General features: G+C 38.2%; 4 protein-coding genes and 1 pseudogene across 5 annotated transcripts; 2 read left to right on the top strand and 3 right to left on the bottom strand.

Annotated features, from left to right (window-relative positions):
- Positions 1-1,276: 1,276 nt before the first annotated feature.
- Positions 1,277-5,120, bottom strand: LOC137731644 (transcription factor SRM1-like). Of its 2 annotated transcripts, XM_068470815.1 has the most exons (3): positions 5,059-5,120; positions 4,214-4,894; positions 1,277-2,223 (listed from the first exon to the last, which is right to left on the bottom strand). In XM_068470815.1, the coding sequence occupies exons 2-3, from the start codon at positions 4,597-4,599 to the stop codon at positions 1,734-1,736; spliced, it is 876 nt and encodes a 291-aa protein (XP_068326916.1). In that variant the 5' UTR covers positions 4,600-4,894; positions 5,059-5,120; the 3' UTR covers positions 1,277-1,733. The 2 variants fall into 2 exon arrangements, with proteins under 2 accessions (XP_068326916.1, XP_068326915.1); XM_068470814.1 differs by lacking the exon at positions 5,059-5,120 and having other exon boundaries at positions 4,214-5,007.
- Positions 5,121-7,935: 2,815 nt separating this feature from the next.
- On the bottom strand, positions 7,936-16,508 carry LOC137732227 (uncharacterized). Its single transcript, XM_068471528.1, has 21 exons — positions 16,117-16,508; positions 15,823-15,921; positions 15,565-15,719; positions 15,325-15,397; positions 15,084-15,206; positions 14,665-14,773; positions 13,897-13,976; positions 13,135-13,216; positions 12,764-12,903; positions 12,558-12,668; positions 12,284-12,400; positions 12,091-12,180; positions 11,777-11,830; positions 11,510-11,584; positions 11,282-11,357; positions 11,030-11,129; positions 10,132-10,201; positions 9,692-9,756; positions 9,445-9,554; positions 8,908-9,165; positions 7,936-8,499 (listed from the first exon to the last, which is right to left on the bottom strand). The coding sequence occupies exons 1-21, from the start codon at positions 16,240-16,242 to the stop codon at positions 8,219-8,221; spliced, it is 2,394 nt and encodes a 797-aa protein (XP_068327629.1). The 5' UTR covers positions 16,243-16,508; the 3' UTR covers positions 7,936-8,218.
- Positions 16,509-16,773: 265 nt separating this feature from the next.
- Positions 16,774-20,038, top strand: LOC137731572 (uncharacterized). The gene is made up of 6 exons (XM_068470711.1): positions 16,774-17,565; positions 17,937-18,039; positions 18,139-18,204; positions 18,624-18,797; positions 18,889-18,985; positions 19,497-20,038. Exons 1-6 carry the CDS (start codon positions 17,007-17,009, stop codon positions 19,617-19,619), a joined length of 1,122 nt encoding a protein of 373 aa, XP_068326812.1. The 5' UTR covers positions 16,774-17,006; the 3' UTR covers positions 19,620-20,038.
- A 91-nt stretch (positions 20,039-20,129) lies between these two features.
- On the bottom strand, positions 20,130-20,915 carry LOC137731185 (uncharacterized). Its single transcript, XM_068470291.1, has 2 exons — positions 20,555-20,915; positions 20,130-20,510 (listed from the first exon to the last, which is right to left on the bottom strand). Exons 1-2 carry the CDS (start codon positions 20,874-20,876, stop codon positions 20,248-20,250), a joined length of 585 nt encoding a protein of 194 aa, XP_068326392.1. The 5' UTR covers positions 20,877-20,915; the 3' UTR covers positions 20,130-20,247.
- Positions 20,916-21,479: 564 nt separating this feature from the next.
- LOC137732353 (probable protein arginine N-methyltransferase 6) lies at positions 21,480-25,738 on the top strand (annotated as a pseudogene).
- The last annotated feature ends 277 nt before the right edge of the window (positions 25,739-26,015 follow it).

Below are 26,015 nucleotides of genomic sequence, written 5' to 3'. Positions count from 1 at the left end.
GTGTGTGATTCTGCTATTAGTGATAGATGTTGGAGAATAATTTATCACTTTGTCCTCATCTATTAGAGATTACATCAAACTATTTATGCAAATGCATTGACTAGATCAGTTTGTCAAAACAATTTGCTCATACCAGATTCATCAAAACTACCTCTCAAACCCAATTTCCTCAACGTGTATGCGTGTTATTTTCATCCCAAACCCAAGGGAACTCACAAAAATTGCAGTTGCAAGAAGAAGGTGGCTGGCGGCAGTTGGATAAGAGAAGCAAGAGGACCATACACGTTGCACATATTCCATATTTAGTCAAGCGTTTGACATTGGTTAAAAGAGATATACAATGTCATGTCACTCGGACTCTGCTGATCGTGTAGTATCACAAATCGCATCTCCATCAACATGACAACTACAACTGTATAGCTGAGCAAGTGCTTATCTGGACGGACTTTGATGAATCGTCATCACCACCATGGCCAATTTGACATTTCCTTTCCTTTTAATCTAATTCAAAGACACCCTTTTTTTATTTTTTATTTATTTTTTTATTATTATTTTTTTTAATCTTTGAACCGAAGCTTTCTAATTCATTGGTCAATTCCCAGCAAAAATAAATTAAATAAAATAAAAGAGAGAACCGTGTGCTAGCTAAGCAATGGTCCAATCCATCCCCCGTAAGCAAAACAGTGTCCGTGTGGCCTAGGGACAAGTGGTTACTCGACCTTTTGTACTTGTGATCTAAATCCATCATAACAAAGAAAAAAGGGGATGCACACGTCAAACACACATCACCTCCCCTTCTCTTTCCCCACATGTCCATTCTACTCTCCACTTGCACTTATTTATATTAACCTTTTTGCACGCGGTACCGCATGTGAGCATGTGAGCATGTGAGAAATACTTTTTTCCTAAATGGCATAACAAATCTAATTTTACTATCCAATTGCTACCTCTTTTGGAGATTATCTGACTCCCATTTCACAAACTTTGGGCAATCACCATCACTAATTTATTTATGAATCCGGATTCTCGCCGGATCCTCTTTGTGAGGATTATGAAGATATGTGAATCATATCCGTTCATCGTATATCGTGTGATCAGAAATCATTTTAAATATTTTTATTTAAAATTAAATACAAACAATATCTGATAAAAATTAACCACACGATGTACGATGAACGAATATAATTTACGAATCTCTAAAATTCTCACCCAAAGGATGAGGAGAGAATCCTGTTGGTTTATTCACGTAGCCATATCTGGCGCGGGCAGGACGATCTTGAACACAGTAAAAAGAAGACATTAAATAAACAAGTTTTTATAACAAAGACAATGCTAACATTTAAAAAGGGTTGCTGCCTAGAATGCTAACTAACTATTTCCATCATCAAATGTTTATGACCGACTGACCGACTGACTACTACACTTGAAGCTGCCCAATTGCCGATAAATAAAAGAGCATTGCTTTGCTACATCTCTTTCAGAATTTGCCTGTACAGAGATTCATCTCATTCTTCCCCCCATCAAATAAATGGCTTATTCCAACAAGTATGGACAAGCAAGGACGAACCATTCAACGACCACTTCAACTTGTGCTTTGCTAATAACTAAAACATTCAGCCTCGCAGCTATATCATCCTAATTTAACCCAACCAACAACACAATCTAAACGGTCTCTCTCCTCTTTGTACACCACATGATTCTGATTCCTGAAGCTGCTGCTGCTCGATATCACACTACCTATGCGAACTGTGAGGCATTGGATATGTCATTGGAACCATGTTCATTGGTGCACCAGGAACAACTCCAGGTACTGGGGCGCTCACACCATATGCCATGTGCGGGGGAGCAGGGAGATTCACAGGTGTGCCAACAGCTGAGACAAGGGGTCCTCCAATTGGTTGCCCTATACTCGGTGCACTGCCGTACATTCCAACACCTGGGGCCCCAGCAGGAGATTGTTTGGTGGACTTACCCGAGGAACCTACTGCAGCACCATTTGCTTGACCAGTGATTGGCCCTTGAGCTGCCGAAATTTCTCCATTGTTGACACTGGTTATGTCATGAATGCTTGATCGCCTCCTGTCCTTGTTCATTGAATTCAAGCGTATGAAGTACTTTTGTGCATGGCTTGCCACTTGCGTAGGGGTTCTTGTTACCACAAAGTTCCGGGATATACTTCGCCAATCGCCTTTCCCATATTTTTCCAAACCAAGAAGAAATAGCCTGTCATGGTACAAAAACAGAAAGAAAAAACCATAAGCAATGGGCATTATTTTGAAATCTCACAAAAGCAGAGTCAGGAGACATTGCAAGGTTGGTCTAAGAAAACAGTACCTAGGACGTGTTAAAGGACCATAAAAACCTTGTAAGCAATGAATTCAACAGCCACCAAACTTCTAAACACAGACAACTTAGAACTATATAAAAGAAATGGAACTCCATAGGGACAATATGGTTTTGGGATTTGGAATCAGTTTGAGATTCTCTGCGTTGGAGGCTCACAAAATTGCAAAAAGCTCTCACCAAAAAACTAGTAAGTCGGCGATATTTAACCTAGACTAAGAACCCAGGTGACGACACAGGATGGATACTGCCAAAACGCCTACTCAAAGAATTAAGAAAAGAAAATCCATCAAACATACAAGAAAAGGAATATGATGTACATATAATTCAAGCATACACTGTTGGACAGATTCATTTAAAGAGAGATAAATGGCAGCTGGTATACAAGAACTTAATGCATACCAAACACTGTACTATCAAGCCACAAGTCTGATAACGTGATCAGCTGGTATCTTTTGTAAATATAAGAAATGACTATGAACAAAATTGGTCTTAAATTTTTTGTTACAGATGTTTCATGTTTTCTTAAAAACCTCACGTTTTGGAGTTCCCACAATCCTTTCCATCTTTCTCAGATGAAATGCCAACTCTATAAGTACTATATGCAGATTATTAGAAACACTTCCGCATACTTTCAGTTGGCACCCCTTAACAGTAATATAGCAGGAATTTCCCTCACAATTTCATACAGCCTGGTTCTATATCTAAAAGCAGAGTCTCGACTCTCTAGAAAGAAGTTTTCACCATGGGATTGTTGACTGGGGGGCCTTACTAGTTCTTTCATGGTGACAGGACAGAGCTATTTCATGTCTCGCCATTTTGATCCACTTTCCTATAAAACAGTTATGTGCATAGCTACATACCTTAGTTCTATTCTTCCATAAACAAACCAGTTTTCATGATAACAGTTACTGTTCAAATCTGCCTTACAAAAATACTGTTCAAATCTAAATCTACAGATCACATATATTCCTACTAAAACAATTACCAGCTAATCACAATTTGAGTAAAGCAGGTGTGGCAGTTCCCAGTTACTTCTTACCAGTGCCAAATTGAGAACCAAAGGTTTCTTAGCCCAATGCAGTAGTGCAGTATGCCAAAAGCTGAGGTAAGGCATATACCAAAATCATTATATCAGGATAGGGTGTTCCATGCGTAAACACCAAATCCCACAGAAAAATTACAATTAAGGAACCTAGATACATAACCAAAAGGCTCTCATTTCAGACAAACTATCCTAAAGGTTGTGCTATACTTCGATAGTTTCTCCTACAATGCCGTTTTCTTTCTTATCCAAATTTTCACGTTTTCAGATTTAACTAATAGTCTACGAGGGCAACCCCAGTGACAAATATATCCATATAGCCTTAACAAGTCTTTCATACAAAAATAAAAGAAAAATTCAAACGAAGCCTAACCAAATCGTGCATCAATATAGAAAAGTTGAATGAGGAGCAACCAACTGCCATATTAGGAATGTGTTTAAATACGAAAATACCATGTTTTCTTTACTTATTCCATTATAGTTCAACAATATTGTACAAAAGTATAACCCAAGGGCCATGAGCTTGATACTTAATAGAAACAACGTAAAAGGAATATTCTGGATATGGAAGTTCTTCAAAAGGTAAAGCTCGATATAGTTAATAGCTTAACCAACTATCATCATCCTAAGCTTTAGGGCCTAAAGCAACTTCATACAACTTATTGTTGGACAAACAAACTTAAGATCTTAAAGTTGCACCAGGGACAAAACTCCTGGTAAAAATTTGCTAAGAATAACCAATCTTTAGCTTTATTTAGATACTCCAACAAATGTCACCTATAATAAGGGCAAGAAAATCATTAAACTCAACCATAATATACTAACCTGTGTTCATCCTCTGTCCAAGCAATTCCCTTTCGGCGTTCCTGATCTGCCCTTGAAGCCTTACTTCCATGATTAGATTCATTGCTATAGTTTCCAGAATGTCCCCCTTTCTTATTGGTTCCTTCATCACTGGCGTGGCTAGTTGAACCCTCTGAAGAAGAATTGTAGCAAGGCAGAGGCACAACACCAGCTTCGATCTGGGATATATCCTCAAGTAAGAGGTCATAATGATGTTTAATCTCCTCTAGGGTTTTCCCTTGTACATCAGCTGCAATTTTCTCCCACCGATCTGAAGAATCCTCAGGATAAATTGCGAGGGCATTCTCAAATGCCTTATCCTGCTCTCGAGTCCACAAGGAGCTACAGCCTGCTTCCTCCACAGTCATCTGTGTAATCTTTGTTTGACTCCACTATCCAAATATTTCACACTGGAAGAAGAGGAGAGTAATTTAGCAACCTGCTTGGCAATTTATGCTACACCAGGTCTGGGATTATCAAGTATCTAGAATTGTTCTTGGGAATTGGATCTAAATTATTTCAATAGTTGGTTACAACATATAGCTAACAACTTCTTGCGGGCTAAATTATGGGAAAAGGATGCTTAAGACCACAGAGGTAACTGAAGATTTCAGCGGCGATTAGCTCCACAATTCAAGAATTGGAGTCTTCTGAATTGCTGACCTATTGATGAACAAAAAGGCAACAAACTTCAGTTAGAGCATGAAAAACCTCTGAAAACCATAATATCAAAGATGCAACAAATGGCAGTTATAAAAAAGGAAATATCACTAAGTACAAACATAAATTTAGTAAATTTAGTAGTAGAATGGTAATTAGGGTTTTACTCTGTGAAATATGAAAGAGACCACGAAATAACCAAACAGAGAAGGAAAAACCCCAAGCCTTTGAATTCTAAGGAAAAAAAATCCCAGTTTTTGAGCAGCTGCCCCACCCCATTCCCACCCCCACTGATAGGGATATCAACAGTTTTAACAGCGCAGGCCCACTCTTTTCACACTCAATTTTCACAGCTTCCTTATCCCACTAACACCATAATCCATATCCTCACTCATTCCCCAATCCCTAATCATATGCAGAATTCAAAATTGGGAGATTCAGACAAGAATTAAAATTTCAAAATTCGGCAAAAAAATAAAGAAAAACCTTACCCGCTGTGAATTCATTGCCCTACTAAACTACATATATCGAATGGAGGAGGAGAATCCCATCCAAAATTACCCACCTAAAGCAAAAAAAGATGAAAATTTTCAATCATTGTTAAGTAAATGCACCTACTTGTACATCCTTTTCCAATCATTGATCAGCACACAACAGCGATTCTAGCAACCAACAAAATGCTGTTAAAACCTAATCAGGGAGAGGGAGAGGGATTGAAGTAAACTATCAAATTATGGCAGTTTAATCAACAAGCAAAGGAGTTAACTTTGAGAAGCAGTAGTGTCACAACTCAAAAGCAAGATTGTATTTTTAGGAAAGCAAAACCCAACCCTCGAGTACGCGAGACACCTAGCTTGCTTCACCTCCTCTTCTCCCCTTCTGTGTGTGTGCGCGTGCGTGTTTGCATTTGTCAGTATTTTACCAAAAAGTGAAAATTGACCAAAAAATGTATACAAGGGGAAATTACTCTGATTGCATATTTTACTGCGGAGTTGACATCAGCATAGACAGAAATAGAAGAAGCCTAATAAAAACAAACAAACTGGAAGAGAGAGAGAAGGCAACAAGACCAGAAATTTAGATAAACCCAAAAGAGAAATAAAATAAAAGTTAAAACCATCAACCAGAAGAAAACAAAAGGTCAAAAAGGCCAGAAAAAGAGTTGGAATTTACAAAGCAATAAATAAAATAATGGATGATGTGGATGGATTATCCTGAATCGAAATATCCAGAGAGGCAACTGCAGGAGGAGGAATCCATCACACTCAGGAGTCAGGATGGTCCACTCCACTTGGTCCCACCATCACCCAACAACTACTCTCTGATTACTTTACACATTCATCCACACCACACCACAGCTCGGATTGATAACTGATTGAAACATACACATTTACATACAGACGATCTCAACTCTCCAACTCAACTTGCAATTTCACACACATACAATTCCCTATTTCCCATTCCCATTAATGCATCAGCTCGCACATAGTAAAACCGCCACCATCAAACAAACAAACAAACAAAACCATTTGCAGTTGCAGAGCAAAACATAATATATATATAAATTGCAAAAAAGTGACATAAGAAGGATTAAGGAGGAGGGAGGAATTGGGTTTTTGAGATTGAAAGCAATAGGCATCACCTCTATTCGTTGGAAAAGTGATCAAAGTTTCCTTCAATCTTTTGGTAACCTTCTCATTTCTTTGCACTTGCAGACTTGCACTTGTCAAGACTGACTCCTGTTTTGTTGCACACAACATCAACACCGTCACAAGAGTCAAGTAGGCAGCCTATCCTATATTAATATCGGATTCGGAGGCACACTTCTTCCTTCTTTTGGTTTTGGGTCCTACTCCCTACTCCCTACTCCCTACTCCCTACTACCCTAATTTGTTAATAATATCATTTTACAGATTTATCCTCTTTCTAATTTTTGGATAAATATCTCTCATCCCGCAATCTAAGCTTCCTTTGATGGCAAAAAATCACCCAACTTTACCTTTTTTCCCAACTTCACCATCGCATAAAATGATATATTACTTTCGCTCTTTCCTTTTTTCTATTTTTTTTTTCGTGCCCCCTGTGACTCTGTCTGCTCTATCTGATTTGGATCTTGTTTTCCCTGTAGGAGAGATCGGCAAGCACATATACTACTACGGTAAAATACCATACGCGTTTCATTAGCGAGTTGTTTTTTTGGCAATTTGCACATGTCGCGCATACAACCCCAAAGTATGGTTTCTTTTTTCATTTTCTATTTACGCAGAGTGAGATATGCATATGCTACAGTGATACAATTTTTTTTTTTTTTTCTAAATTAGTCCGTCCGCCCAATTTGTGCAAGTTGCCAAGTCTGAAATTCCTCGGGAATGAAAAAAATACCGATCTACTTTCGTTTGATAATTTGGCTTAAATTCTTTGACTCCTCGATACTCAATTAAATCCTTTTTTTTTTCTTTTTTTTGAGAATTAAAGAAATAACAGATCTATTCACTCTATCAATAACCAAGTCGGATCTGATGTATCATAAAGGATTTACTTTTTCTATTGGATTGGATAAAAACAAGTGACACATCAGGGCGTTTTACCAAAAACCAAAAATATCAGACACAAGAAAACAACTTGAAAGTTGAAAAGTTAAGCAAGCACATGATTTTAATTGAGACCCACCCAATGTGGCCCCTTGCTCTCAATTTTGCAAATCATAAATTGCGGCGGCTGTATAAAGCACAGCAGAGGACATCTTTGGCCCTGGCATGGCCCCCCGCCTCAACTTTGTGGTCAATTTTAGACAACAAATTGTTCAATTCTGCATTTATTATTAATGTTAATTCGCATACACGTAGATTTAGGTTTTCCCAAGAGAACTAATCTGATGCATATATATATACCTTTTTTTTTTTTTTTTTTTTATTTTGGTAAACAAACACTATCCAGTTACATACATGTGCAACGTATTGGGCCAAGTGTTATGGGGTGGGCCGTTAAGCATTTCCCACGGGAAAAAAAATAGAGAAATTGTCAAAAAATCAGAGCCATGAATGTGATATGGGTAGAAAACTTCCCCTATGCATTTTGACTACAAAGAAGAATGTGATAAATTACATGTCACCAATTTACTTTACAGGCCCAAAAATTGATAGCCAGTTTAGTTTAACTTCCCCTGCAACTAGTAGTAGTAGTAGGTGCACCTCCATCCTAAACAGAATGGCAGCTGTAAAACCAAAACAATCAAGTGAATATCATTACAAATCAATTAATAAGAGTTGGCACCAATGATAACATGAACACCAGCCACCAAAATCTTCTCTCCTTGTTTTGTGTAAATTACAACCCCGACGAAGGCGTCCGGTTTATCCTCTGTGCGCCCAATTTTGGAGCAGCAGGTTTCGCTCCTCGGCCTTTGGCTACTGATAGAGGCTTTGCCTTGGTAGAGGGTGGGGGAGCGGCAATCGCAGCCCATGGATCATCATCATCAACTGCTGCACTTGCTTTCACCTTCAATGGTTTTGAAACTGTTCTTGGTGCAGGGGCGGCAATGGAGCCCCATGAATCATCATCTTCATTTTTTATTGCCTTGGCTGTGTTTTTCGATCTCAAACTCGTTGCTACAAATTAATACAAAAACCTTCCAGTTAATTAACACCACAATTATATTACTGAATGAGCGATTAACGAAGACGGACTGCATACAAACTTAAATGAACTAGAAAAGGAAAAAACGTAAAAGCAATATTAAGCTTCTACCAATTTTGACACTTTGTAGGCCATTGTGGAGGCATGCAATATAATAAGCAAATACTTCGTTCTAATACAAGATATATGATTTATCCACCACAAGACAATTATCATCGGTTTAGGTACATTCGAAATTCAAAACAGTATACTGCATTTTTACTCTTTTATTGTAACCAGTAACTTTTATACATTTCTGCAATATTTTACATTCATTCAGATGTAAATGCATAACAGCAGAAGCTAAAAAAATGCCATTTTTGATACATAAGTTCAATTACCTTGTTTAGGCTGCAAAGCAGCTTGTGAGACCGGCCGCTTTTGAGCTGCTTGAATACTCGCAAGAACAGGAGATGGTTTTGGTTCTTCCAGGGGTTCAACATCATCCCACCCATCCTTGTCACTTTCATTCTCTTCGTGGGTTCCATTTTCAAGTTCTCCCCAGCCATCTGTAGATGTTGGGGAATCAGGTATACGTTGATTGGCAAAATCTGTTGTCGAACTTATGTGGGCAGGCGCCGTGCTTGGAGTATCCACCACTAGGATTTCAAGATAATAACAATGTAAGAAGTGGAACCCAAAAAAGTATCATTGGCCTGTCTATCCATTTTTTTAATAAGAAATTGTTCCGATCTCTTATGTAGTGGAGGTAGAAACAAAATAGATATGGAAACCAACATCCGCACACAATTCCCTCTCCTCCCTCCCACACCCCCCTTTTTATTATTGGATCTCCAGCATTCAACATTCTTAGCATGGTTGTTGATTCTCCAACAAGCTAAACACACTTAAAGAAACCAAGTTATCAATATGTGTACCTGAGCTTGCGTTAGAAGTTGTTTTAGTAAGAGATGCACTGGTATTTACAGGAGCAAGTGGAGCTTGTTCAGAAGGTTTACCCTTGAGAGTCAAGGAGCTCATTGCCCATCTGCATGATAATTTAAATATACGTTAAGACTAAGCTCTCAGAAAGAACCTTTTTCTTTCTATTCAGCTTCATTTGGTTCAATCCCCATAAACTAATTGTAAATCATAATATGCTGAAAAGTTTCCTAAGCAACTCACCCCAGTAAACTAGCATTTCCTGGTAGTGATGAGATTCCAACACCGGCAGTATCTCCTGAATCAGTCTACATTGACCACAAAAGAGCACAAAAATTAACAGATTATCAATATGACACGGTATTGACAAATACGAAGATATGGAGCATCAGGCTTCTGAAACTTCCTCTGAGCCTTGTCCTCTAAAGATTCTGCTATCATACATACTGTATTTGCCTTTGCAAATAATATTTATTCACCGATACAAATAAGCACCATGAAAACCACACAAGACGATGGCATAAGATAACAAGTGATGAAATTATGATGGAACACCAAAAATTGTAGCAAGGTCAACATCACACACCACATGTTGGATCATATGTGGCATGTGAACAGAAAATTGATAACTCAATTCATGAGAAATTTGCAAACGTCATATACACAAGGTAATTCCAACACACCTTTTCATAGGATTGCTTCACAATTTGTAAAAATTGATCAACTGCTTGAAATGCCCTTGATCGAACATCACTGCACCAAAGGGAAAAAAGGTATAATTCCTGTTACAAGGATTCCATTAATAAAGTATGACAGTACAAAATGCAATCTAAACTTCTCTTTTCCCCCTCAAGCTTTTCCTTCCTTTTTTTTTTTTTGTTTTTTTTTTTTGTTTTTTTTTGTTTTTTGAAGCATTGCCCCTTAAGATTTAGCGACAAAATTCTTGGTGATACACAAATATTCGGTGCGCAATTGATCCCATCCCACTCTGAGTGCATCATACGCAGATCCAAGTGTTGTACAAGTGATGCTGTAAACTTGTCTAAAAAGTCTACTTAGATCACACAACACACAGGCATTCACCCAAGCAATGACTAGACCGTGTAATTGGCTTAACAATAGGGAAGGAAAAGCAAAGTTTCTTAAGGAAATATCTCCTTAGTATTCCAATATATAGACAAATTATTACTTGCTGCTCAAAAAAGTAAAAGGAATATACAGTTATTCAGAACAAAAGACTGAAGAAACGTCCAAAGATAATTATGACTACTAACATTAATAAGAAGATGACCTTAAAATACCTTTGTGACAAGAAACAGAATCTTACAAGATTCTGTTATAACAGCAAATGTTATTTCAATGTTTTTTAAATACAGCAAACGCCTACCTCAAGAGTAGTTAAATGTGACTTCAAAACAACCCAGATCAAGAGAAGATTTTGTAAGGTACATATAAGGTATCAATATGTACAAACTGTTAGCATGCCATAGAACATGAAAACACCCTCAATAATAACATAAAGCATGCTTCAAAAAAATCCAGAGAGAGAAATAATGTACAAATCATCTGCAGCATACTTACTTATCAGGATCAATGGTAAGAATAACAACATTTGGGAGAATCCGAGTTGCAATCTCAGTGATATCATAATAAGAACTGGTAGCACACAAAGCCATTATACCTGCCACAATTTTCACATTGATCATAGAATCCAAGCGTTGACACATGTACGAAACGGAGGAAAAGGACAAGTTTAATATGAGGAAAAACTAAAACATGATTCTAAAAAGAATGTAGTAAAAAAGGGCATGGAAAAATAGAAAATTCTAGTACCTGCTCCTCGGGCAGGTGAGAAAGTATCACGTAATGCACGGGCAGTAAAAGCATTAATCAACACTCTTTTCCTTGTCTGCATTTAAATATGAACCCAATCATCTTAGGACAAGCACATATTTTACCAAAATCTGTTGAAAAATTAGAAATTAACCAATAGGACCATTCTATCACTGAAGAGAAGAAAAACATTAGAAACAGTAAATGTGGCAAATAGATGACACTAACCCCATCATTCAGGTGGGATGCAATGTTCCCTAGTAATATAGTGGTGTTCGTTCTAATTGCTGGTTCTTCATCAACCTGCAAAACAGGAAGAAATTAAAAGAATAAAAAACGTAGTGTCAGAGAATGGCTATATTCTATGTTCTAAACACATGCACTCACAAAAATAATCCTCAAAATAATTGACTTGAAGAGACAGTGTGTGAAAATAAACACTGCAAACATTCATTTCAATGGCTAAGTTAAGGTTATTAGTTCAGAAGTTAATACCTGTAACTTTGAAAGATACTTCAACAAGGACCCTGAAATGGTGCGTTGAGAAAGCTACAAAGTAGAAAGACAAACCGATTAGATGAGAATAATCACATAATTTGAAACTTCAAAGGGATAGAATGACCTCTAAACCTAGGCTCCACACAAAGACTGACCTATATCTTTAAAATGGTATGGAGTAAACCATACTATATAAAATACTAACACTTAAGCACCGTGTTTTTGAGATTCAAATCATATTAACAGTGGCTTTTGAGAATATAAATTATACAAAGCAAGAATCATACAACCATAAAATTAGGTGCACTAACCTTAGGAGCTAGAACAAGCATCGACTTCAAAGTCAGTTCCCGGAGAAAAGCAGATGTGTCAGTGAACCCAGTAGCAACGTGGGGGTAAACCTAATTTCAAGCATCACATGCAAATTTAGAACCTACAAACTAGGAATGAATCAATCTAAATCTACCAGTCTTTAATAAAATCCAACTATCATTAACTGCATACTTGCTCATCAACAATTTGTGCTGATAATGATTCTCCAAACTGATCAATATGTTGCAAAAGTCCAACTCGAATAGCTCGGTCATTGGAAGCAAACAGCTTCACAATTGTTGGCAGCACCTAAATGTATAGGCAAGACATAAACCCAAGTCAGATGATTACAACTGTAAAAATAAAAACAACTAACAAAGGATAAATGAAGCTTCCACATTCAAGAGAAATTTAAGTAAACAACATTCATGACATATAGGTCAACGCAGAATACTGAAACAGTAACCTTCACACTGAATTCTTCGGTTGAAAGCCAGGAACCCATTTTCAACAAAGCCGTCAAAGCAGGTGCAGCAGCTGAACCAAATTCAAGGGCAGAAGCCAATAAAGGAAGCAACTGTAGAAACCAGAAGGTAGGATTATAATTTGATAACAAAAAGGTTTGTTATATATTTCGAAGTCGAAAATCATATAATAATTCGGAAAACACACCTTTTTCAGCACAATCTGGCGAGGTAGCTGCTCCGCTAAATTTGGAAGCTTGCGGAAGAAGGTATCCTTCTCAACACTATCTTTCAGATTTAGAATTTCCATGAAATGTATTGTATCCACTAGCTTATTTTGAAAATATTCTGCCAATACATTTGTTGCAACAGTTAGTGAAATATACGTGAACAAAAACACTATGAGACATAAGATTGTTAAACCACCAAGGTATAAACAATAGAAGGAGCAAAGATCATATTTTCATAAATGCCAATCAGTCCTCAGACCATGAAGGAGGCTGACATTCTCAAGAGTCAAGACTATAAATTCCCAAAAACATTAAAAGAAATTAACTTGAGTTGAGAAAGAAAGATCACCACTATTTTCTACAAGCTTCGATGTATTCAACCTACGAGAAGGCGTGGAACTCAAGAGCCGCTGATAATCTGGAAGCAGAGACTGTGAGACAAGAAAATAGAGAGATGCAAATGAAAATGAATCTTCAAAAAGATTAAGCCCATGGAAACAAACAGATGTCAGGCACTTGCAAAATCTTTAGTTAACATGGTGGTGGTTCATGAGAGATTGAAAGGATCAACCACATTTTACCCCTATGGTTTGGGGTTGTTTTCAAAATGGGCCATGACATTTCCGTTTTAGTAATTTATTTACAAATGATATTAAATTGATGATGTGGGAACTGCGTACCCCTTTTTGTGCTTTCAAAATAATCGTTTACTATATTTATTCCCCAGGTCTGCATAAAAATGGGTCCCAAAAGTGCCACATCACCAATTGAACGGAAAACAAACAGTTTTCCTGACGGAAGTTTAAAATTGACGTCATTTTATAACTTCAGGGTGCAAATTGCCAAATTCAAACCTCATGGGCAGCCTTCTGGGCATCAGTTAGTTACTTGTAAATAGATCTACTTGAGAGGTCTTAGCTAGTTTTGCTAGATGGTGGATTTCTTATCCACTTTTTTATAATTCATGTTATGCTTTAATAAAATTTTATTGTTCTTCTGAAAAGAAAAAAAATTTGAAAACCACTACCAAACCTTAGGGGTTAAAATTAAGTTGATCACTAAAAAGAATAAGGTCATCGTTGACTCATGCTGACAGTAGAAGACTACGAACCCTTGGAATAGAAGCCGTGTTGCGTAGTTCCTCTGTTTTGCTTAATTTCAGACCGGAGAAGAGCTCGTATATAAGGCAGCCTATCAGTTCAATTAAAGAATTTAGATTTTCAAGATTAGTGTATTCCACTGGCAGTTCAGCAACCAAACATCACATGATTCAACATATTTTACTATAAATATATTAACTATATTAAGATAAATCAACCAGCATTCACTGAAAATATAATCAAAGCCAATACACGAAAACATTAGCAGTACAACATCAGCAAATTAGAAAACAAAAAGCCTTCAAACTCTAATTGACTAAACATGTATCAGCCTTCCAATCCAAGTTAAGATAATAAGATGGAATATGTCAAAATTCAATATATACCAAAGAAAATAAAAAGAGACAAAATTCCCAACAATCCACTTCCTTCCACCTTCTGCCAAAAAAACCCAATCGTTTCCAACTAAACAACCCAAAATATTGTCCTTCGGCAACACATTAAAAACCCACACTAGACTTTTTCTCTCCACCAAAAGCACAAAATACATCCATAAACAAAAATTCACAGGACCGAACTCGGCCTTGCTTTCCAGTACAATCCATACCTTATCATCAAACAATGGGACAATGAAGAAAAACAAGGATGAACCTTCTATGAGGGGCTAAAATTCATTTCTACATCCCCACGAAAGAATCAATTAAGTTCAACATTAAGAGGTCAAGTGGAACTAACAAACCAATAATCATGTTCTGAGAAACAGATAGCAGCAGACTTACCCAAGCCCCAAGAATCAATAGCCCATGGTGGAGACTTTCTGATTGCAGCCCAATCAGACTTCAGTAACTCCATGGGTTTGTATTGTGGTCCAACAAGCCAGGCGAATTGCTGACGGAAGATAAGAACTAATGAGAAACATATCGAACTTCTTACTATTCCTAAGAATTTTTTAGCACAAATATCCACAAGAAATTATCTTAGTGGAAACAAACACCATTTCATCCATAGCTATTCAAACAAGAAAAAAAGATATAACCAAAGTTTAAAAATGTAAGCCCTCCCATATCGGTGAAGCAGGTAAACTTTAAAACAATAGTTAAAGAAACAAAAGCGGGGAGAATTCAATAAAATTTAACAAGGAAATAAGTTGAAGTAATCAGGCTCTACAATGATGAATCACAAGGGAAGACATGCATACCAGCATTTGTCCGGCAGAAGCCTCATTGCCGCCATCAAACTCAGATAGTACATCAAAAGCATGTAGCTTCCAGTCCAAAGTTTGAGTTACAACAACACTGGCCAAGCAAACGTTGGCATGAACCTGTATTGTCCAAAAGCTAGTCAAACAGTATTACTACAACTGAAAATCATATATGAGAATTAGCTATATGGTGCACTCCACATTCAAAATACTAGTAATACCAATTACAAAAACTTACAAGTTTACAATCATTATTCAAGAAACTGACAGCCTTCGCTATCTGGTTCAGTCCGCATGCGAAATACTCATCCCTAACATCAAGGAAAAAAAATGATGAAGTGAATTCTAGCGACAATTTCAGCATCCATTTTATATGATTTGCAAGTGCAATAATGTAAAGAAATAAAAAGATTTTCGTAGTGAAACAAATTGAACAAGAAGATGGGAAAAAGAGCGGATAGATTATGTTTGGAAATACCTTTGGATACCTTGTAAATTGAGCTCCTTGATCTTATCAGAGAGGGGCATAACAGGCTCGGTAACGATATAGATAATTTGCTTGGTGGCAGAAGAAGCATCCACAGTTTCAGCCTCAGTACTGTGAAGAAATGATAAGATGTTTGGGTGTCTGACCTGAAAGTAGACAAGCAAATCAGCAAAATGAAATGAACAATTGCTGCTGCATTTGCAATTTTGCATATGAAATTGTGAAGAGCAAAACGAAAGAGAAACTCACAGTGCGGAGACGCTTGACGCCATTGCGAGCAGCGGCCAAATGGCCATCCTGAGCATTACTTCCAGATATAGAGAATATGGACACCGGAGACCCATCGTCCTGGACAGTTTACAACAAACAATTGGAAGAAAAAAAAAGATTTCATTCGAATTTCTTCGTCCCAAATAAACAATCACCCTCCCTCAGATCCAGTCATGACTCGTCCACATCCACCGTCGGAATCATGAAATTTTGTTTGTATATATACACACACACATAGAGAGAGAGAGAGAGAGGGGAGTGAGAGAAGCAGACCTTGGAGGTGCCTCGGAAGTGAGTCCAAGAGCCCCAAGCAGAGGGGTAAGGATCGCCGATATTGTAGGGCAGATCTTTGGGTCCAGTACCCGATCCGCCCACCACTCCCTTCAAGAATTTCAGCATCCCTCCTTCCCTTCGCTCTTCTCTCTTCTTCTTTCGCTGCAACCAAACGGCGTCGATTAGACTCCCGTTTCCGTTAGATCCTCACACTCTCATTCCAAGCCTCCGTCACTTCCTCTCCTCCTCCTTTCTTGTCTTAAACTTATTTTTTTAGTTTCTTTTCTTTTTGTTTAAAGAAAATAAAAAATAATAATAATGATCCCAGGTCCCCAGTCGGAATTCCGCTGGGTTGGAATTGGATCTGTCTGGTTTGGGCTTTGGGCTTCATCGACCAGGAACACCAGGAAATACTCATAGGCTTGGTTACGTGAGTTTTGTTAAAGTGAATAATACTGCGAATTTTTCGTTAAAATTCTTTTATTAATAATTAAAATTGCAAGTGATCTTTTTACAAAGTAATGGAAAGATGTTGCGTGACGATTTTGGTTTAAACTCGATCGATTGTTAATTTAACCTCTAACTTATTAATGTCGATAAAATAAAATAAAATAATAATTAAAACTAGGTGCGGGAGGGATGGTAGGCTGGGTTGGGTGGCGGCAGACGGGCGGAGGCAGAGCAGATCCGCAAGTTCATTCAAGTTCATTCATTCATTTGATTAAATAATTATATTGAATCAGTCTTATCCTCCTCTTCTCCGATTCTTGTCTTCTTTCCTGATTCTCCTCCCGGTCTAGTCCATATGATATACTAGTCAGTCAAATTTCCAAATACTAGTGGTGCACTCACAGTGAGCGATTCGTTCCAATTTCACCGTCAGAGTTCCAATGGTGAGGGCGTCCGTCTCAGTAATCATATACATAGCAATTGCAGTCCTTGTCCTCTTGCTCATCTCCCACTCCCCAAAGAAACCGAGCAACCACCGCCACCGCCGCCTCAAGCTCCGCTCCAACTTCACTTTTGCTCCCCCCCTCCACCACCATAACCCGATCCCCTTTGACCCCCTCGTCGCTGACATTGAGCGCCGCCGCGAGGACCGTAAATGGGAGCAGCAGCACTTCGATCATGCCTTCAACGCCTCCCACGACTCCGCACCCGCCGCCGAGTCTCAGCCTGAGTGGGAAGACTTCATGGACGCTGAGGATTACTTGAACAATGAGGACAGGTTCAACGTCACCAACAGGTTGCTCTTGTTGTTTCCAAAGGTTGATGTCGACCCGGCTGATGGATTCATCACCGAGGACGAGTTGACTCAGTGGAACTTGAACCAGGCTCAGAGGGAAGTCTTGCATCGAACTCAGAGGGATATGGAGCTTCACGACAAGAATCGTGACGGCTTTGTTTCCTTTGCCGAGTATCAGCCCCCCAGTTGGGTTCAGAATGCAGGTTTTGTCTTTGCAAGTTGTTGCATATGTTTGGTTATTTCTCATATCTTGTTCTGTTACATTGGCTTTATTAACTGCTGAAAAGCGAAATTCAGTCCATGTCTATGCTATATGGAATTTGTGGTTTTTGGTTTTCGGTAGAAACAGCTTGAATTTATGTAAAACTAGTGTGCCATTCTGTAATGTGTTGGAATGTTGTTCAGTTCCTAGTACTAATGCTCCAACGGCGGTAATATGGGTGGGAAGAAGGAAAGTTGTATCTGGTGAAACAGGGTGGTCAATTGTTATCTAGGAGTAGGTCATCTTCAACTAGATATTTGTATGTTTTCATATTCTCCTTGTCACTGATTCAATTCATGTTCTATGCGCCAGATAACATCTCCTTTGGCTATGATATGGGTTGGTGGAAAGAGGAACATTTTAATGCATCCGATGCGAATGGAGATGGTCTTCTTAATATAACTGAGTTCAATGAGTGAGCTTCTACCTGTCTCTCAACTTCCTTGTACATAATATCCTTTCGAATACCTCCTTTAACTTGATGTTGGTGCTTTTTCTCTTCGTCCTTTTCTAGCTTTCTACACCCAGCTGATAGCAAAAACCCGAAGCTACTTAAGTGGTTGTGCAAGGAGGAAGTAAGGTAGTATTGATTTCCCATCTCTGAAATTCTGGTTGTCCATATCCATATGAGCAATATCTATTTCTAGGATATCAGTTTGTAGGTCAGAGGTAGGCACCATGACAAGGAAGTTTGCAAGCAACAGACTGAAGTTTCTCTTACTTCTATTTTTATAATTTTGGGTTTCTCCTGGACTAAAATCATCTGATATCAGAACCAAAAAGAGAAAAAGAAACATCTACTGATGTAGGAAGTTAGGAACCAGGGACTGACTAGTTGAGATGGATGGTTCCTTTTTACCAGCTTTTTTATTTTTATTTTTTATTTTATAGTATTTTATCATTTTCCCTTGCACATCATCTTATTTGTCATTGCGTGATGTCATTCTAACATGGTTGCTTAGCTTCTCTAATTGTCTGAATGCTCCTTTGCCTCCTTAGGGAAAGGGACACTGACAAAGATGAAAAGATTAACTTCAAAGAATTCTTCCACGGCCTCTTTGATTTGGTGAGGAACTATGATGAACAAAATCACAATTCCACACATCAGTCTGATGATTTGATGGAGTCCCCAGCCAGAAATTTGTTTGCTCAGCTTGACAAAGATGGCGACGGGTACTTTTAAGCTGCTTTTATTTGTGTGTAATTATCAGAGGGTTTCCCTTTTCATGATGATTTTACTTGTTTCCATCTTGCATATCCACAGGTATTTGTCAGATGAGGAAATACTCCCTATTATTGGAAAGATACATCCATCAGAACATTACTATGCAAAACAACAAGCAGATTACATTATATCACAGGTATTCATTTTTACAATGAAAAGTATTTTCTTTTCTAGTTGCCCTCTTTTTGTGGAACCTAGTCTCCTCTCACTGTGTAGCAAGGGCTTCCTATTCCTTTCCTTGCCTAATAAGATGAGTTAATAATTTCAAAACAATAAATTAAGGTTTGTGAATTTATGCATAACAGTGTTAAGAGATGATCACTTTCTTTATTCTATCAGAGCATCTTCAAGTGTCAAAGTCTGTTGATTTATCTTGCACTAGAAGAGGCAATTTGGAGAACAACTTTTAAAATTGCTTGTAGATTATAGACTGGGCATGATCTCTATATGTTGGTATTCGGATTCTCTAGTCACGTATTGCCATCATGCTCGTAGAAATTTACCTTATAAGAGGGTGGAATTATCAGCCAATTAGCAAGTAGGCATTAATTTGCAAGCTTGCCATTCTTCTGTCACTGAAGACATCAAATGAAGTTTGATAGTAAATATCTTGTGCTGCCCTTAATCGACAAATTTGTGAACTGCAGGCTGATACAGATAAAGACGGGCGACTAACGCTGGGAGAGATGATAGAGAATCCATATGTATTTTATAGCGCTATTTTCAATGACGATGAGGAAGAGGACTATTACCATGATGAGTTCCGTTAATCTCATTAGTGATTCTCGTGTCTTATTGTTTTAATAACATTATAGTTGCAGGATGCGGTAGAGTTCAAAATCTTTGTTGGTTTTGTTATTGTTTGTTGATATGATGGAACTAGAGTATGAAAGAGACTGATTCAACCCAAACACAAGAGGGGAGAGAGGAGGAGGAGGAGGAGGGGAGGGGGGGGGGGGGGGGGGGGGGGGTGGAGGGGTGGGGTGGGGTGGGGTATGTTTGGTGCCCTTCCAAAATATGAAAATACATTCCATAGTGCATGCTCCCGCGATCCCATGGCTGGCTCGGTTGGTTATCTGGAGCCATTTTGAAGGAGGATTTATTTATTTTATAGAGCTGCTTGACAATTAAACGCAAATGTAATGGACAGACTAGTGAAGGAAGACATTTTTATGATTGTTATTTTTTATTTTTTCCTTGTCTTTGGTACTTCACATACATCATTGTCTTTGTTGGTTTTGTCGATTACTGCTTTCTTTCACAAAGAAGAACAACGTCGTATCGCATGCACTAATGTCAGATTCGTATGTTTCATTTCCAACCAACCATGTTTCATTTATTCATACATATGTATGTATCAATTCAATTCAAACAGCGGACCAACACAAAACAAAAAATTTATTTACAAACGGGTCCTATCCGATTCCCCTTCCTATTGTTGCCGTCGCTGTCGGAGTCAGATTCAGACTTGTCCTGGTCGTCATCGGAATCAGAAGGTGGAGAAGGGTCGAGGCGAGCGGCGTCCTTGGCCCAACGCATCAACTTTTCAACTTCATCCTCCTCATCATCCAAGTCATCGTAGCCGTAAGATGACGTGGCGATGGTGGTACAGGAGGAGGAGGGCGTTGCAGGGGCCGTTGGCAATGAAGACTTGAGAGCGGCTTATCTGGCGGAAAGGTCGTCGCCGAGGACTGCCTCTAGTTCCTCATCCCCTTGCATGGAATTGGAATTGGTCCGATTAGATTTGGATTTGGACTTGGAGGCGGCAGCAACTCCACTGGTATTTTGAGTTTGAGGGCATGAAAGCGACGTTGGATATCGTCGTCGAGAGAAACACGGCGGTGGGACATATGAGAGTCGACGGACAGATTCAGGAGCAAATGGTCCTCTGCCGCTTGCAGCATCTCTTCAACTTCATCCTTATCTGCTGCTGCTGTTGCTTTCTTCGCCATGGTATTCCTGTAATTCCCCCTCTTCATCTCTCTCTCTCTCTCTTGTACGTTCCAACTCCAAGGCAATATATACATGTTTGCTGTTTGCTTTGATGCCCTCGATTTCTAATTAAAACTAAGCCCTTGCCCTTATAAATGTAGTGATGTACCAGTACCAAGCGCACTCCGCCCTCCCAATTTTTTTATGTGACTAAATTGTACTTGTTATTTCGGTTAAGTACACTAATCTATGCATTGAATTTACAAAGTTGCACCACTCTATAAGAAGAGGATGTAAATCAATTTGAAACAACTCGAGCTTATATCGGGTTTGACCCGTGTTTGGTTTATAAGCTCAACTCATGAACACATAAGCCAAGATTATATTTATAAAGCAACTTCAGACAAACATTTTGAAATTTACATTACACATCTTTGAAAGTATAATTCTCCTTCATCTCCCAAGTCAATATCATTTTGTGTGAACATTAAAAATCTATGTGGGCATTCATAACACTACCAATGTTTTCAATACTACATTCAACATTGCCAATATTTTCAATTTCAATCATTTTAAAAACACAGTCCATAAAAAAATTTGCCGAGTTTGAACAGAGACTCTCAGTAAAATTAGATAAAAAGAAAAATAAAATTATATTTGGCGCAAAATGCAAAACGTCAAACGGCCCTTTCTTTCTTTGTCTCTCGTGGATTGGGTTTTGGGAGTGAGCAAGCGACGAGCGAGCAGGCGAGTTGAAACCAAAACAATGAACTTGACCCCGGCTTACAGTAACGGCTACCACAACCAGCAGCAACAACAGCCACAGGGGATGAGCCAGAGGGATAGAGTCCGCCGGGGAACACTTGCCAGGTCACGTGAGCTCAGAGACAACTTCGGCAGTGGTGGTAATTTTGGCGGGCTTAGGGTTTCTGAGCCCAATAAGTAGCAAGAGCAGGGAGCGCCTTCTACGGACTTCGACATGGCCTATTTACACTCTTACGCGCACGTCGACATCCACGAAGAAATGATCAAGGTGCATTATCCTGCACGTATGTGGTTGTTTTCTTGCTAGTTTTCCATCTGCTTTTTCAGAATCGATTGCGATTAAATGTCTCAAGTGTTAGTGTTTAGGTAGTCATTCTGTTTTTACTGCCGTTCGATTTTCCGGTGGCCGCCGAGGATATGAAATTAGCTTGGTGGGATGTTCCATTGTTGTTACTTGTATTGCTTTTCGTCTTTTAAAAGAAGCCATCTGAACTGGGAATGCGAATATGAATTTCAGAATATGAACCTGTGTAAATGATTTGGCCATAACATCATGATGCGTTGTCTAAGGTTCCCTTTGTATTTTCAAATTTCAAGGTAATCGTTTATGCTCTGTCGTGGAAATACATTGCTATGGGTTTTCTTTTACAATTGGGTTGTCATAAAAATTATTGACTGACGTGGCAATCTGTCATCATTCAGGATCGTGTGCGCACTGAATCTTATAGGGTGGCAATCATGCAGCACCAGAGTTCTATAGCAGGCAAAGTAATGCAGCTATAATTGTAGTTAAGAAATGATGTGTTTTCTATTTGGTACTTCTTTCTGTAACTGTAAATACCTGCTCTGAAATATTTATAAGACATATCTTATGCATATGAACTTAACATACTGGGGAATCATATTCTCACATGTCCCGAACATGTCTACTCTACTCAGTTTGCAGGAGAAAGGTTGTTTCTGCAGTCAATTGCTCATTTTTAATTCTTGATTGAACGATGCTTGCAGGTTGTAGTGGATGTTGGCTGTGGCACAGGCATTCTTTCTATATTTTGTGCTCAGGCTGGTGCAAAACGTGTAAGCTGTTTTTTCAGTGATATTTTATAAATTTGCATATAAGATATTGAACAAATTGTATGTTTTTAGCTGCAATAATTATCCTTGTGACATGGGGAAAAGTGTTCTTTGGAAGGATGGTCTGCATTTTATTTAACTGCAGGTTTATGTAGTGTCAAATCACTACTTCCATCTAATGATTCAAAATATGACGCAGCCATCTTTGCTCGTTCTCTTCAGTGTGATATCTGATGAATAAAATTGGACATTCTTCCCCTGATTTTATTGTTTGTAGTTTGGTTAAGTTACTTCTATGTTGTGTCTCATCCTGGTGTTATTTTACATTCTGTATTGCATATTCTTGTGTGTTTTGTTACAACCTGCCAGGTATATGCAGTTGATGCAAGTGACATTGCAGTGCAGGTAAGTTCTTGTAGTAATGCTGATTACTTTATCTGCATGTGATTTAATTCTGTATTCATTCTTCTCAGTGTCTTTGCTTGAATGTAAAATGTCTCATTCCCCTTAAGCTCTGATTCAGGAAGTAGCTGAGTAAAAATTACCCTTGTGTATCTTTAGCTTGAACTTTTGTGCATGATGTATCTGGAAAAAAAAAGTTCATTCTGATGAAGATGAAATATGTTAGAAGTGAAGCTTAGGATTGGGTTTGTAATTTTGATTAATCTTGTTCATTTTTAAGCAGGCAAATGAAGTTGTGAAAGCAAACAATCTATCCGAAACCATCATCATACTACATGGGTGAGTTGAGGTATGCTTGCACAACCAGGAGGTCCAAGACAAGTTGTTGACTTTTCTTTTGGTTATTATAACAATTATGCTCACAAATTAAGAAGCTAGCATGAGATTCCTATGTTTCTTATGGGATGGACGCATTTAGTTCTTTGGTTGTGGCCTGTGAGTATGTGTAACTAATTGCGGCACTTACAGAAGCTAGTCCAGAGGAAAATTTTCCAAGAACAGTGTCCATTCAGCAACTCTACTCCTCTTGGATAAAAACAAAGTAGTTTAGGCGGGCATTTGTATATGCCAGTCTTTGTGTGCGTTAGTGTGAGAGTGAAAACGTGTCAATACTGCATTAGTGCTCCATCATCCACTAGATCCCCCGAAAAAAACCAAAGAACCTTTTCTGTATTATCATATAAGCTTCCTTTTCCCTTGCACCAAATTATTGATCTGAAATACAAGTTACAAGCGAACCATATCTATTGCTAAAAATGATAGTTCTGCAGGATGTCAATATTGACGAGGAGGTTGATGTTATAATTTCAGAATGGATGGGCTACATGCTTCTGTATGAGGTAGCTGTTAACATATCTGTATTCATGATTGTATAGTTAAATATTGTATTTAGAATTGTACCTCAGAATACTTATACTCGTGCTATTTTATGGTTTGCAGCTTTATGATATATCCATTTCTTTTGTTGGCATGCTTGCTTTTTTTGTTTTTTTATTGTAGAGTATGCTGGGAAGTGTGATCACAGCAAGAGATCGCTGGCTAAAACCCGGAGGTCTAATACTTCCTTCAAGTGCAACGGTATCGTTTCTTTTTGTTTTTCTGTCTTTCAGTTACTGTCACATCTGTATCTTTAATTCTGAAATCTGTTACTCTGGTGCTGGCTTCATATCATTGAATTGTCTGTCATGCCATATTTATTATGTGCCAGCTACTTATGTTGCCAACTTGAGTGTTATCAACTTGTGTGGTGGGGATGTAGCGTTATCAAGCTCAAGTTTGTACGTAGCAGCTGTTGATGAATGAATTTGTTTCTGTCATGCTGATTTTTAGGTTGTATGATTGCAGTTGTACATGGCACCTATCACACATTCTAATAGATACAGTGAATGCATAGATTTCTGGCGCAATGTTTATGGAATTGACAGTGAGTATACATCATATATAATAACATGATCTCAATTGTCATCGCCCTATATTGGATTTGTACCACATTAGATTATTTGAACTCATAACACACGGTGCATGCCTTGCCCGGAATTGGTTATTTATTGGGTCGTTGAAGACAATGCTTAATGCCATTTAACACTTTTCAATTAGTATTTTCAACCTTAGTCAAAATTTACCAGCATCTATGGGATTGTTGCTAGGGCATAGTTAGTAGTGGCACCCATTCTAAAGAGGAGCTCTTGAAAATATGTGAAAGTAAAATTTGCTGTAGGCGCAACGCCTACACTCCAGTGCAGGAGTTTTTTGGGGGAGTGCGACCCTTCTCACGAAATTGAAAATTGACTATCAAGAAGCTCACTTAAACTTTATGTTTTTTACATTTTTTTTAAGCTTATGTTAAAGATAATCCTTACTTGAGCTTAGTATCAGCATTTATTTAAATACCATTCCATTTGTATACTCTATAAAAGTTTATTGCTTGGAGGTCATAATTATTTTCTTCCATTGGACTGTTTGCAGTGTCTGCCATGTTGCCATTGGCAAAACAGTGTGCGTTTGAAGAGCCATCTGTTGAGACGATTGTGGGTGAGAATGTTTTGACATGGCCACATGTGGTAAGTTCTCTCAGTATAGTTCTTATGGGTTGTCTTGATTATAACAACCTTTGCCACCAAATGACCATTTCCTTCTCTGCTTTCTTGTTTGTTTTGTTTCTTTCTTTGCTACCAAATAAATCAATCTTGAGCTACTTAGGCATGAGCTACTTCTTTGACGTTATTGGCAGAGAACTGTTGGTTCCCTCTTGTTATGGCTACTGGATTCATTTATGCATGCTCTCCTTTTATAGATTTATTTTCCCCAGTCAAACAAAAAGTTTGATTTTGCTTGTGGTCCAATATTATGTATGATGCATGACTTTCTTTCTTCATTACTACTTTAAATGGAGGGTTCAGAACCTACAAAAAATAGTTAGGCTTATTTTGTTCTTATGAACATACTTCAGGAAGTTTTCACCTTGGAAAGGTTAATGGCTTGTTTGTTTACAGTGTCCTTCCTTTTTGTTTTCTTTTCTTATCCAAAATTAATATTAGAAAACAGAAAACAAGCTTTGGTCTGTTAAATTTCTATATTGGATAAGTTTGGATAGGATGCAATAGTTAAAGCTTTAGGAAAATTGGAAGAGTATGAAGGAAGATGTATTTGATTACCATTTACAGGTACTGTGGTAGAAGTCAACAATTCTCAATGCATGCTTTCTTATCCTGGTGAATATGCTTCATTCGAACAGCTTCTTAGATGTCTGTTTTGGAAGTTGAGGTCATTAAAGAGGTGCTTGAGGTTTTCTGTTTAAGCGGCCTTGTACCTCCATTTGATGCCCTTTATACCATGATCCTGAATCTTTGTCTTTTTTGTTTGTCTGTACTCTGTAGAAAGTATGTAATCTAAGGCATCATGCTGTTACTGATTGGTTGTAGGTTAAGCATGTG

Source organism: Pyrus communis, chromosome 4, assembly GCF_963583255.1.
Source record: "Pyrus communis chromosome 4, drPyrComm1.1, whole genome shotgun sequence".
NCBI classification, from domain to species: domain Eukaryota; kingdom Viridiplantae; phylum Streptophyta; class Magnoliopsida; order Rosales; family Rosaceae; genus Pyrus; species Pyrus communis.
The sequence above is the reverse complement of the archived record's forward strand: the minus strand, read 5'-3'. Positions and strand labels throughout refer to the sequence as shown.